The 13,094-nt window shown below is 55.0% G+C and overlaps 3 protein-coding genes across 12 annotated transcripts in view; all 3 read right to left on the bottom strand.

The window, feature by feature from the left end:
* Positions 1-630: 630 nt before the first annotated feature.
* Positions 631-3,472, bottom strand: Rbm15b (RNA binding motif protein 15B). Its single transcript, XM_020172788.2, has one exon. It carries the CDS (start codon positions 3,369-3,371, stop codon positions 687-689), a length of 2,685 nt encoding a protein of 894 aa, XP_020028377.2. The 5' UTR covers positions 3,372-3,472; the 3' UTR covers positions 631-686.
* Positions 3,473-5,335: 1,863 nt separating this feature from the next.
* Positions 5,336-8,427, bottom strand: Manf (mesencephalic astrocyte derived neurotrophic factor). The gene is made up of 4 exons (XM_020172786.2): positions 8,270-8,427; positions 7,444-7,571; positions 6,633-6,774; positions 5,336-5,583 (listed from the first exon to the last, which is right to left on the bottom strand). Exons 1-4 carry the CDS (start codon positions 8,352-8,354, stop codon positions 5,399-5,401), a joined length of 540 nt encoding a protein of 179 aa, XP_020028375.1. The 5' UTR covers positions 8,355-8,427; the 3' UTR covers positions 5,336-5,398.
* A 1,061-nt stretch (positions 8,428-9,488) lies between these two features.
* Dock3 (dedicator of cytokinesis 3) overlaps positions 9,489-13,094 on the bottom strand; it is a 561,871-nt gene continuing 558,265 nt past the window's right edge. For all 10 annotated transcript variants that reach the window (XM_074059333.1, XM_074059340.1, XM_074059334.1 and 7 more), the window contains one exon: positions 9,489-12,332. In XM_074059333.1, coding sequence (XP_073915434.1) covers positions 11,823-12,332 — 510 coding nt within the window. In that variant the 3' untranslated portion in view covers positions 9,489-11,822. The remainder of the gene's footprint in view (positions 12,333-13,094) is intronic.

Raw genomic sequence — 13,094 nt, 5'->3', positions numbered from 1 at the left:
AACTGCTGAAAACTACTTGCTGTCAAACAGACTTTTTTCATGGGGCACTGTCCAATAGCTACAACTCAAACTGATGGATACAGGGAGGACAAAAACTACCAGCAGTTGTTAGCACAGACCTTTGGCTCAGCTCCTTCCTCTGCATGGGCTCTGTTAAGGCTGGTGCAGCAGGGCCCGGGGCCCCACAAGCCTGCTGGCCTTCAGCTAAGACTGAAAGTGAGTGTGAGAATGGTCCTGACTCAGCAACAAGAGCTGAGAGCCACTAGCACAGCAGGTTTTGGACACAGTGGTGCTGGAAACATGATGTAGGACATACATACACTGGGAAGTCTTCCATTCTTTAAGGAAAAACTTGATCAAACCAGGACTCTGATCGGATTAAAAATCTGTCCTCTGACAAAGGCTTTACTGACAACTCTTCATACAGTTAGTCAAAAAAAAAAAAAATACAGAATACAGCAGACAGTATCTTGTACACTAGAAGCCAATGTAACAGGAGTTCCTTCTCATGGTTGTTAAAAAAAAAAAAATCCCCCAAATCTAAGAACTTAGTTTTAGTGATGGACAGGATTCCCACCATATGAACCAAAATTAACTCAGCGAATTCAAACAAAGGGAGTAGAGAAGAGATCAGATTTAAAATAACTGCTTTTGTGACACAAACAGCTGGAAAAGACAGGTTTGGGCTAGGCAGTGTCTCTTACTATAACTATCACCATGTGTTCTTCTTCTAGCTTGCCCAATGTCCTCAGTGCTGACTGGAGGTACTGCTGTGAAAAGTCGCAGGGTGGGAAGGCGTAGAGCATGCCCGTGCTGTCTCTGCCCTTGGACCCCCCCACCGGCAGGCTGATGACCCCTGCGGCCTGCTTCTGTTTCAAGTAGGAGACCAGGTTCCTGAGAAGCCGCCTCTGTAGGCCTGGCTCCACCGTGGGCATCCCTTCAGTGCCAGGCCCGCTGGGGGTTGCCTGAGTGGCTAGGAGCACTGCATAGCCATTGGGGCTCCCCTGCTTGATGCGTCGTGTGACCTCATCGAGCTTGGGCTGGTCCAGTCGAAGGCGCTGGGCAATCTTCAGCTGAGTCAGCTTGCTCCCGGAAGTATGGTCTTTGAGGAGACCGCTGATAACTCCCTGGTCCCCCTCTAGGATGTGCATAGATGTTGGGAAGCAGCTGTTTTTCAATACGAGAAGCCCATTCCACCCCAGCTGCAGCGTCTGAGCATACTCCGAAAGAGTCTTTAGCTTTTTGGTCTCATGTTTTGGCTCCTCGGGAGGCTTGGGCTCGGCCTCAGTGGCCCGGTGGTTGCGCTCGCTCTCTCTCTTCTTCCCGTGGGAAGAGTCTGGAGCCTCATGGTGGTGGTGGTGGTGGCCCCGCTCCTCGGCCCCATGTCTGCTGTTGCTGAGGGAGTTGCTGCCCGACTCCTTGGTCCCTTCACTGGAATGGTTCTCCTTGCGGCTGCGCTCAGGGGTGCGATCTGAGCCTCGATCGGACAGCTGCCCCCCACCCTTGGTCCTGCTCCGTTCCTCATAAGGGGAGTGGCTTGTCCTCCCACGGTCGCTGGAAAGGCTTCGTCGCTTGCGCCTCTCTTCCCAGGGCTTGGGCATGCCTCGGTCCCCGTCTGCTCCCCAGCGCTCGCCACTGCGGCTGCGCACTGAGCGGCTATAGCCCTCGAGGCTGTTTCTGCGGTCAGAACTTTTACTGAGGCCGGTCCAGTCTGCTTCCAAAAAGGTCCGGTCTCTGTCTGAGTACAGAAGGTGTGGGGGGGTCCTGTCCCGCACCCTCAGGTCGGCATCCAGGTTTCGGTGGCGGGTGTAGCCGTCCGCGAGCAGCTCATAATGCACAGGGAGGGGCGAGGGCTGGTACTGCTGGGGGTAGCGAGTCTCCTCGGCTTTGGCAAAATCCACCCGGAGCCTGCGGTCTGGACCACCCAAAGGGAAGCCCCTCATTTTAGCACAGGCGGCCTGGGCGGCGTCCAGGCTCTCGTACTGGATGTAGGCAAAGCTGTCTCCTTTGACGTGATCAATGGTCCGAATGCTCCCAAAGCGATCAAATTCCCGGGCCAGAGCCGCCAGCGAGGTGTTGGGTCCCAGGCCGCCCACCCAGAGGCGGGTGGTGGGGTTGGCCTTGCCATAGCCTATCTTAATGGGGTTTCTGCCAATCACCCGGCCCGACATAGCCACCTTAGCCCTGTGGGCCATGTCCAAGTTCTGGAACTTGAGGAAGGCATAGGCGCCACCTTGGCCGCGGGCAGGCCTCTTGATGACCACCTCCTCAATGATGCCATACTTCTCGAAGGCCCGTCGAAGCTCCACCTCGGATACGCTGTGGTCCAGGTTCCCGATGAAGAGGTTTCGAGTGGCCCGCTGGTCGTCCTCGGGCATCAGGTCCTCCTCGCACACGGCGGGGTAGCCGTAGGGGCGCCCGCGGTCGTCGTACAGCCCGTAGTAGTCCAGGGCCCGCTCCCGGGACAGCCCCACAGCAGCGGCGGCGGCGGCGTCCAGCGCGAAGGCTGCGGCGGCGTGGCGGGCGCGGGGCTCTCGCAGGGGCGGGGCGGCTACCGGGGACAGCGAGCGCTGCTTGTACTGGTAGCCTCCATGCAGCGGCAGGTAACCCAGGGGGTCAGCGGGTGCGGGCGGCCCCGGGGGCGGCGTGGAGGCGGCGGCGCTGCTGCTGCTGCTCCGCCGGCTGCTCCCGCCGCCTCCGCCGCCGCCGCCGCCGCGCAAGTACACGGGCTCTACCTTGAGCGGGCGGTCGTACAGCAGCAGCTGGCGGGCCAGGGCGTGCTGGCGGGCCTCGCGCGCGTCCTGCGGGTGCCGGAAGTTCACGTAGGCCACGCGCCCGAGCTCCGGCGTGTGCGACAGGCGCAGGCTGATTTCGCCGAAGCGCTTGAACTGGTGGAAGAGCCGGTCCTCGAGGTGCTCCGCGGGCAGCGCGGGGCTCAGGCTGCTGATGAGCAGCGTCTTGTACTCCGGCGCGGCCGTGGAACCGGGACCCGCAGGTTCGGCCCCGGGCGGCGGCGGGGGCGGCGGCAGTGGAGATGCGCGGGGCGACGCGCCGGAGGCGCCCGGGTCCCCCGAGGCCTTGCCGGCCCGTCCCCCGCCGCCGGCGCCGGAGCCCGAGGAGCGCCCGCTGCTCACACGGTGATTCGCGTCCCCGGCGCCACGGCCATCGCGATGCCCGCCCCCGCCGCCCCCACTACCGCGGGGCTTGTCACGGGCCCGCGCTGGAACCGGGTGCTTGGTGCCGCCGGAGGCCTTGTGCGCCGCCCGCCGCCCGCCCGCCTCCGCCTCCCGTTCGCGCTCCCGCGGCCGCTTTGCGGACGATGACGAGCCACGCCCGCTCGGGCTCGAGTCTCGCTCGCTTTGCCGCTTCATGGCGCCGGCGCGGCGGGCGGGCGGCTTGCGGGCCCTTCACAGCGGCAGCAGCAGCGGCAGTCCAAGAGGCAGCGCCCCCGGCGCCGCCATCTTGGACAAAAGGACTCGGCGCGGCGGCGTCGGCGGGGCGGGGCGGGAGCGGCGCCGAGGGGCTGGGCGTTGCGTTATCAGGCTGCGCCGACCTACCACGTGACTGTAGTGGGCGGGGCGAGAACTGCGCCCGGTGCGTCTCATCAGGCTGCGCCGTCTCGTGCCACGTGACGCTGTGGTGAGCGGATGAAACCGTAGCGCTGGCGCTGCTGCGTGACTGGCGTGGCCAAGGATGGGGCTGACTTGGGACCGGAGCCTTGGGCAGCGGCTGGTGGGCTGGCTCACTCTGTCCCGGGCCCAGAATCTGGGTCTCAGCTCTGTGTTCCCGGGCCACTTTCTGCCAGTTCTGGGACCCGTGCTGACTGGAGCGTCCGTGGGTGTCCAGAGTCCCAAGCCAGACCCCGTCTGACCTCTTTACGTGTAGTATTCCTCTTCTCCCCGCCCCCCACTAGGTTGAGCGATCCCCATTCTCCTTCGTGGCATCTTCTGACTGGGTCCAGAGTTGACATCTCCACTTCTGACGCACAGATCCCAAAGATCCACATCTTGGGCGTCCCCTGCATTCAGGTTCACCAATAGCTGTCCAGGAAATGCCATGAAAACTATGGCTATGGATGCAGGTGAGACGTGGCAAGGTCCAGGCACAGAAACTAGAAACAATGCACCTGCAGCTTACAGAGATAGGCACCGGGTCCAGCCTTCTGCTGTGGGCATGTAGGCAGACGGCAGACTGGAATGATTGACTCGGCGCCAATGGCAAAGAGGCCAAATTAGTGCCAGAAGTTACCATTGCTTTCCATACTGAGTTTTTATTCTCCAGAGATAAGGGTTGCTTGAGCCAGTGGAGCACCTAGCTCAACATCAGGCACAGAACTTGCACCCAGATCTCCCCTCTTCCCACAATCAGAACGTTCACAGGTGCAAGAGGAATGGTCTTGGATAGGCTCCATGGTAGGCTACAAGAATGCCCTTACAGGCGAACTGGATTCAGTAACCACAGGAATGAAGTGATCTGAGGTAAAACCAACTCCTTGGAAAGCACAACTTCTTAGTCCCTCCTTTCAGGTGATCTCTGGGCTGGAGGGGCAGGCGTCTCCATTGAGCAGCAACTCACACTGACAACTAAGTACTAACAGGAGAGTAGCTAGAATCCAGACTGCAAACAAGCTTTCAGGACCTTCACTGGTATCTAGAGGAAATAGGCAAAAGGCAGCCCACCCACTGCCTCTTTGTATCAGCTGACTCCGGCCCAGTAGGCATCAGAGGCTTGGCACTGAGTTAGACCACGAAACTGATGAGCAAGCCAGGCAGCGTATCTTTACACGTAAGTAAGTTATTGTGGGAAGGCACAAGCCATGTACTCTCAGTGCCCAGAAATAAGACCCTCTCCTGAACTTCAGACTCAACCTATGCCCAGATGCTGTGCAACCTCAGGTCCCTCCAGGATTAAGGGGTGGGTTCAAGCTCAATCCTGCCCTAAGGCTTAGGTGTCTGACAGCCTCCAACCCTGCAGAATCCACATACATCAGCTGGCCTCAGCCCCATGTACTGTTCTGGTATTGTTAGCACTGGTGGGTGAGAGGCAAATGGAATATCCCCCAAACTCCTTGCAAACCAGAAAGCATAAAGCTGACAGGATCACTGTAGGGTAAAATCCTATGTTAGCATTCACTTTAACTCGCCAAGGACAGCAGGATTTTTTTTCCCCCTTTAATAAAAAAATCCCAGACACACTTTGAAGTCCTAGAGTAAACCAGCAACAGACGGAAGTGAATCCCCCCATGGGGACACTGTAGAGTCAGTATCATCAGGAAAGCTCCAGGCTTCACATCTGATATTGTCAGGAGCCCTTAAAAAATAAATTACAAAAAGGCTATTTTGGGAAGAGACAGCTGAACTGTTTTTTCCCCCCTCAGGAGCAGCAGGAATTGGGTAGACTACAAATCCGTCCGAGCACTGGCTGCCTTGGGGGCATATTTAGGCATCAGTTCATTTATCTTCCGGATGTAGTCAGACTTTTCTGCACAGCCTTTGCACATCTCTCCCCAGTCATCCAGGATCTTCTTCAGCTCTTTCACTCGGAGTTTCTTCAGGTCCACTGTGCTCAGATCGATCTGCTTATCTACATGAAAAGCAGGGAGAATAAGTGGCTGGGTGGAAGTAGCCATGGCCTCCAACAGTACTGGAAAAAGTCACCCCCTGCATGGCCAAATCTTAAAACAAGCAGCTCTACCGACTATAGAGGAGAGACACATGCAGAAATATGTCAGTACTACATTGCCTCACAAAGAAACAATTGGCCCCTTCACTAGGGGGCAGCCTCAGGCTGTTAGTGTCGGCCCTCAGGACATGCAGTGTAGAGAAACCACATGGTCCTCAGAGGGGGAACACAGCTTCATCCCCCAAGTGCCTCTTGCAGAGTCACCACAGAATGATAGTCCCAGATTGGTGACAAAACAGCTAGATCCTCTAGTCTCTGTCAAGACCGGAGTCAGGGGCTTACTCTCTGTGCCCCCTTGTGAGCAGAGTGGGCTAGTTGTGACCTGGGCTAGTTGGAGCAGACCAGGATCACTCTCAGAAGACCAGGCATCCTTGATACAAAAGGACAAACACAGGCCCTTGGACATTCCAGTCATAATAAAAACACTGGCAGTATTTAAATTTCACAAAGAGTTCTGGCTCTTTCTGAGCATTGGGACTATGTGCAACCAGAGATGGGTTCTGCCAGAGATGCTGTGGCTTCTGTCACTTTGGACCTTCAGAGGTGTAGCCACCATAAGCCAGTTAAACCCCAGTCTGAACAATCCCTTCTCTGCTCAAAAACTTCTCATGCTCCCAACTTCACTCAGACTAAAGTCAAAGTCCCCAAAACCTATACAAGGCCCTCTGTGGCCTGCTCATCAACTTGTCAACTGGCTGGCTTTATACTGCCTGTCCCTACTCTGCCTAGAATGTGCTTCCATTAGCTTGCTGACATGCAGCATTCTTAATGGGGCCTGTTCTGACCTCCACAAGTCAATGCCAGACCCCCAGCCCACGCCCTCCACTGGGTGCGATTTGCTGTGCTCTATATCCACTCACAATGGCTCTAGAGTATCACCTTCCTCTCCCAGCTAGCAGGTAAGATCAGAAGGTGCACAGCTTGTTACAAGAGCGCCTGGTTACACTCACCGTACTTTAGTTCGCAGATCTGGCTGTCTTTCTTCTTTAGCTTCTCACAGATCTTCTCCACAGGGATGTGGGCAGCCAGGGGCTTTGACACCTCGTTGATAATCTTGGTGGCTGCATCATCTGTGGCCCCAATGTAATAGCACTGCAGCAAGAAAGGACAATGGCCTTCAGGAAAGGGCACTTAAGAGCCAACTCCTTCAAAACATCTTTCTGCCAAGGTCTCATTTTTTGGTGCCCTAAATCGACTGGCAGTCAGATTCAGTCAGTTAAACCCTGGGCCCTTAAAATATGCTCAGTCCCAGGGCTGACAGTCACCCAGTGGGTTGAGAAAACACCATGTTCAAACCTTTAATAAAGAAACAAGAAACTGCCAGGAAAACTAAGGCTAGAAAGCCATTGCTTCACCAGGATTCTTGCCCTGACCTAACCAGTGGACACCTTGTTAACTATTTCTTTCCTCACAAAGACTGTCTTCTCTGCCTGGGATGCTCTCCTCAGAGTTACCTTTTGACTACGTTGTCTAATCAGCACCCATCCCACCCACTGAGCCATCTCAGTCTATCTTCTTCACAGCACCCATTCGTTGCATTGTTAGCCTGCCATTTTTCTCCTCTGGTATTCCCAGTGCTCAGCTTGCAGTAGTGCTTAACAACTACTAACTGGATAAAACTGTCACAATTGGAGAACACATGATGCTTCAGTCCTTCAGAGAGGATTTGAAACCACTTCAGTCTCACATTAGTTTACAGAAAGAATGCTGGCCCATCATGAAGAAGAGAGCCAAGGCCAGCTGAGGTCAGAAGCTACTCACCAAGCGATTCTCTTTGCCTCTTGCTTCACGGCAGAATGTTATCAGTTCTTTTTCAATAATGGCTGGTGAGAATGTGACATCTCGGTCTTTGAGATCCTGGTAAAATCTTCCCAGATAAGAAATACAAACTGGAAAAAGAGAAAAGAAAGATGCTCAGCAATTAACCAGGTGGCCCCCCACTTCACCAGGAACTCTGTCAGCAAGTTTAACAGGAGACATGGAGGTTTATCCATCACTGGTTTTTCTCAGGTGCCCACACGTGGACACAGCTCGGCTCCAAGACAGTGGGGGTCCCCTGGCACACCCAGGGCATGCAGGGTACTGCGTATCACTCCAATGACCCACCAGCGACTCCTCCCTGCTCCTTTCATCAAGTTTAAGCCGAAAGGGAACACGTGTCCTTGAGAAGGGACTTACTGTGACCTCACAAATGGACAGAATGGAGAGTGAAGAGACACTATCAAAATGCTTATGTCCAAACACAACCCCGAACCCCGAAGAGCAGCTTCACGACCCTAACAGACCCGTGCGAAACGCATGGCCGGCCCTGCAGACCCCCGATCCGGGACAGGACTGCTCCCAGGAACCTCTGGACAGTGACGAGAAAGGGCAGAATCTCCGGCGTGACGTGGACTTCAGGCCAAGTTTCCAGTACCATACAGTTACCACTTTTTCTCATCGCACCAGTGTTTACTAGGCCCTTCTCCTGGCGGACCCCACTGGGCCCGGCAGCCGCCACCCGCCCCAGCCCGGCCGCTCGCTGGTTTTGTGGGTTTCAGCGCCTCCGCCAGGACGGCCACGGAGCGCGGGCCCATGACCTCCGCACCTTCGCAGTCGCCCGGCCGCAGCGTCCGGCCGCCCGGGAGCACGCTCAGGGCCAGCGCTACCGCCAGCCCGTGCGTGGCCCACATCCTCCTCCTCCTCCGCCGCCGCCGCCACCGAAGACCGACTGAACCGCACCCGCCGCGCTGCACCGCCTCCGGGTTCTGGCCGCACGCCGGGGCTTCCCATTGGTGGGTGGCCACTGCACCCTCCCACATGCTGCATCCTCACTGGTCCACCTACGTCTGAGCCCAGACCGACGGCTCCACGCTGCCCTTCCCCATTGGCTAGCGGTGTCTGAACCCTAGACAGTTGTCGGCCTCTGATTGAACCCGGGCTGTCAGCAGGAAGCGGCTGGGGCGGAAGCGCATGGACCGCCATCTTGGGTAGGGGCAGTCGTCGGGGCCGCAGCCTAGTGCCGAGGGTGACAGTGGAATCCGTCCGGTGCCCTGCATCTGCTGAATTGTTCTGCGTACCCCGTCTTGGGCCCCACACCCGCCCAAGAAGCCCTGCGGATCTCCACGCCCAGGGCCCCTGACTCGTGGCGCAGGTTAGGAGTTTGGCAGCCGGGACCCAACAGGGAAGGTGGAGGCGAGTGGCCGCGAACAGGACTCCGGAGGACGTTTGTTTTGGACAATCACGTGGGCGGAGGAGCCAGCCCGTAGTGTGTCTGCGGAGGCCGGTTGCCTGAAACCCGTCTTTCATGAGTGGGCAAACTGCAGAACCTCCCAGAGGAAGGGCTTGAGGCCTGCACCTCGGAGGGGGGCGCCTGCCCGGCGCTCCATGCCGAGGCTTTGGAGTCGCTCAGTGTCGAGGCCGTGGGGACAGACTGGTGGGGGTTTGTCCCTCACTCTTGGAAGCGCTCTGCAGTTCCTCCCGGCTGCCCAGTGGCCTCGCGAGAGGGTCCTGTGGGTCAGCACACAAGCACCGGAGGACGTAGCCTCCTGGGCTGCCTTGCTTCTAAGCGCAGGGCTTGACCACCTGCTCAGGACAGAAGGGTGATGTCTGGGGCTAAAGAAGGGTCGGAGAGGGGCACCTCTGCTGTTCCCATTCAGTGAATTCAGTGGATCATTATCAGGTATTCATTTTTAATTCGCATCACAGCAGTCAAGGGAGTGGGGGAACGGGAAGAAGTCAAGTGGCAGATATTTACATCTAAAACTCACATTGCTTGTTGGATTTAGAACATGCTACCACAATATATACAGTAAAATACTCCTTGGGACACTGGTACAAATTTTTTTTAACTTTTTCTGGTACAGGTAAGATCATTTCTAAGTCACTTTTTCTTTAGACATTAATACACAAAAGAAATGGTTAATAAGTTTTCTCGTTTTAAATAAGCACAGAATGCCAGAGGTTAAAAACACATTTATAGGGCTGATTACCAATAGGACATCACACTCTATACATTTTTTGCTCAAATTCCTGTACAAATACACAGCATTCAAATAGGTATTTACAAATAAGCTTGAAAGAATGAAAATCAGTATTTCACAATCTTTTCAAAGGATTCTTATCTCTGGCCTCCCATTTTCCCACAGACTGGCTGATGCTCCAACAAAAGGGATTCAGAATGTGCCCCATTTTATCCAGTTAGGGGAAATGGGGGTGTGTGGGGGAGGGCCTTGGCAAGGCCAATGAACCTGCACTCCTCCCAACCTCCTTTGTCACCATGTGAAAAGGTGGATGTTCTTACAGGATGACTGCCTGGTCTAGAGACTGAGGTTCACAAGTTCCTGAATAAGAGTCAAATGCACAGCTAGCCCCTGATCTCTGACACCTGTTAACCCAGATGGTCCCAGAATGGAAACCTGCAAGTGTATCCAGGATCAGGAGCAAGTGTGCCTTTCAAGCTGGGGGCTGCCTTGACTCACCTACCCCCTCAGCAGCCACTTCCCTGTTCTTGGAGTGATCCTCATGGTATCAGAAAAGCCCCACACTGCAGACACCTTTCTATCTTTCCTAATAGGTTGCCTGCATTTCTGTTCAACAAGTTGGCATTTGTTTATAATACAAAAGTCATCCTGACTGCAGCCTTTTCTGTTTGGAAAGAGCTATGGAGAAAGGATGAGGGGCTAGGGTCCAGGGCCTGGCCATGGAGGCCAGACAGGACAGCAAAAGGAACTGGGGGCAGCACAACTGCTCAAGAAGGCAGTCTTATGACCATCACTAATGTGGACTCAAGCAAATGAAAAAAAAATTATCTCAAGACAGTTTTTCTTTTTTTTTCCCCAAAGTAACTTAGAAGCACCCTGGTAAAATATTACTATACCCACCCCACCCCATACCCCCAAATAATACACCAAGAGGAAAATCAGTGCCCTGACCTGAAAGTTTCTTATTTAAAGACACCACTGCACCCTACCCAACAGACTGGGGAGGCTGGAGAAACCGCCCTCCTGTCTGCCCCAAACGAACCCTGAGTGGTGGTCCCCATGGGGCCTGGTGCGGGGCGCTGTACTCTGCTGCTTGGAGGATAACAATTCTGTGTGACTCTCTTCTTCCAAAAGGCGAAGTTTCCTCCCATCGTTTTTACCTAGGAGCTTGCTGAACCTGACCACATGTCCTCAGGGCCTGGAAGCCTGGCTGGGCAGCCAACCCCATGGCTCAGAGGTAGTGCTGAAAATCCCTGATTCAGGAGCTGATGGTAGGCATTCTGGCCCCTGGCACACCCCAGCCTCACTCTTAGTCCTTCTCTCTCTTTAACGCATGGGAAGGGGCCTAGCCTCTAGTAGGAATAGCCCTTCTGGCTCCACTCCTCCTGAGATTCGAGTCCCAGGAGGTAGGTTAACCCTTGCAGATCCGTTCGACAGGGAGGCTTTTGCAGGTCATGAGGTGTTTGAGTGGAAGGGAGCAAATGGTCAGAAATAAAAGTGATGAGAAAAGTCCAAGTAGGAGTAGATGAGGCTGGCCCATGGAAGCCTGGCAGTGTGCCCTGGGCATGCAGTTAGGCTAGTTACATGCCTGAGTCAGCACGTTGGTCTGACCAGCCCCTCAGTTGCACACTCCTGGACAGAAGAGTGGGCAGGTGGGCAAGCATTTGTGCAAAACGGATTTTGGCCCCTTTGTCCACTTGTGACATGTAGCCCACGTGGTCCTTGCAATCCCTGAATGCAACCATGAACTTTTCTGTCCACCTAGCAAAGGAAGAGGTCCCTAGTGCAATTTCCATTCTGTGCATCTCAACCCTGGAGGGAGGGCCTGGGCTCCTGCTCCTGGGCCCTGCAATGCTGCAAAGCAATTCTGTCTGTGCAATATCTCCATATAGCTCCATGTGGTCTGGAACTGCAGGAGGAAGAAAGCATCTACTGCATAAAGGAAAATCCATAGAAATGGAATGTAAAAAAGGAAATAAAAAGAGAAGCCACAACCCTTCATGCTGCTGTGGCCTCTGAACATGGCAACATATGAGTTCACGGCAGTAGAACAGAGACTCAGGGTGGTTCTCTCCCGAGTGCCAAGCCTCTCTCGCTCCCTAGGAGGGATTTGCTTTTCAGACCTGGAGTGCTTGGGCAAGCTGCTCACTGAAGGTGTTGCAGCTGCTTCCCTGCCCCTCACTGTTCCCCTCGGCCGTGCTCCCAGGCCATGCGGGCCTGCTCCTCCTTGGTGCTCCCAGGAGGCAGTGAGGCCTTTCGGTGCAGGCCTCTCGGCCTCTCGGCCTCTTCGCGCAGCAGCACTCCCTCATCGTGTTCCAGGGCTGGCAGGCGGGGGTGGTAGGGCTTGGGCGGCAGCGCAGGCGGGTCCGTGGGGTCCTGAGGGATGACACATCCTGGGGCTGAGTGGCTTCTGCATGGCTGGACCTTGATGGAGTCCAGGACAGCGGATTCGGAGAGGCTGTAGTGGACAGGGAGGTAGGGCGGCTCAAGGTCTTCGTCGCCATTCCAGGCCTGGCTCGGCATAGAGTCCATGGTGTCAGTTCGAGGTGGGACCTCTGAGGAGTGCCCAAAGTTACTCTCGCTTAAGGAGGACACACCACTGCTGGCACTGCCAGACAGTGTAGAGTTGCTGCCATCCAGGCCCGACTGAGGGCTTGTGGGGGAGGCTGGGATGGGGTGGAGAGGAGACTGTGCGAAGGAAAGGGTGGGATGTTAGAATCCCTCTCTCTAGACAGGCTGAATGGCCCGCCATGTGGAGACCAAGAGTATGCTTACTAATGAACTTTAACCCTATCAGCTGCATGTTTCTTATTTCTTCATTACCCACCCCCCATGCCCCAAGCAGGCCAGTGGAGTCCCAGAATCACTGCATTTTTTCTTTTTTGAGGTACCAGGACTTGAACTCAGGGCTTCATGCTTGCTGGGTAGGCACTCTACCACTTGAGCCACTCCACCAATCCAAATAACTGTATTTCTGTGGGCAAACAAATGGCCCTGTGCTGGCTGCTGGGCACTGGTGTACCCTGGGGCTAAGTCCCAGGCTGTCTGTGGACTGGGTTACTTATAGAAGGTCATCAGGCTAGTTGGGGAGGCAGAAAGAGCCCTGGTGGGCCATGGACCAGATGAATGTATTCTGTTATTAAAATTTGGCAGACTCACTCCCATTTGCAGAGAAATTTGTAACAGCAGAGTTTAATGTCTTGTTTTTCATAAAGCTTTGGTGCCTAATGTTTTTTTTTCTCCCACTGGATACTAGTTTAAAAATCTCTATAACCCACCACAGGGACATTTATTTGCTATTGGACCACGGTGTGTCAAGGTCCTGTGGTGTTAAGCCCCCAATTTTCTCCATGCTTACTGTTCACATACTCTTGGTACCATGTGTTGTCTTTAAGACCCTCTGGTCTCCCTGTCCTCATTGCATTTGTCGCAGAATGTATTGGTTACCTG

Source organism: Castor canadensis, chromosome 17, assembly GCF_047511655.1.
Source record: "Castor canadensis chromosome 17, mCasCan1.hap1v2, whole genome shotgun sequence".
Lineage (NCBI taxonomy): Eukaryota > Metazoa > Chordata > Mammalia > Rodentia > Castoridae > Castor > Castor canadensis.
This window is presented reverse-complemented; position numbering and strand designations above follow the sequence as displayed.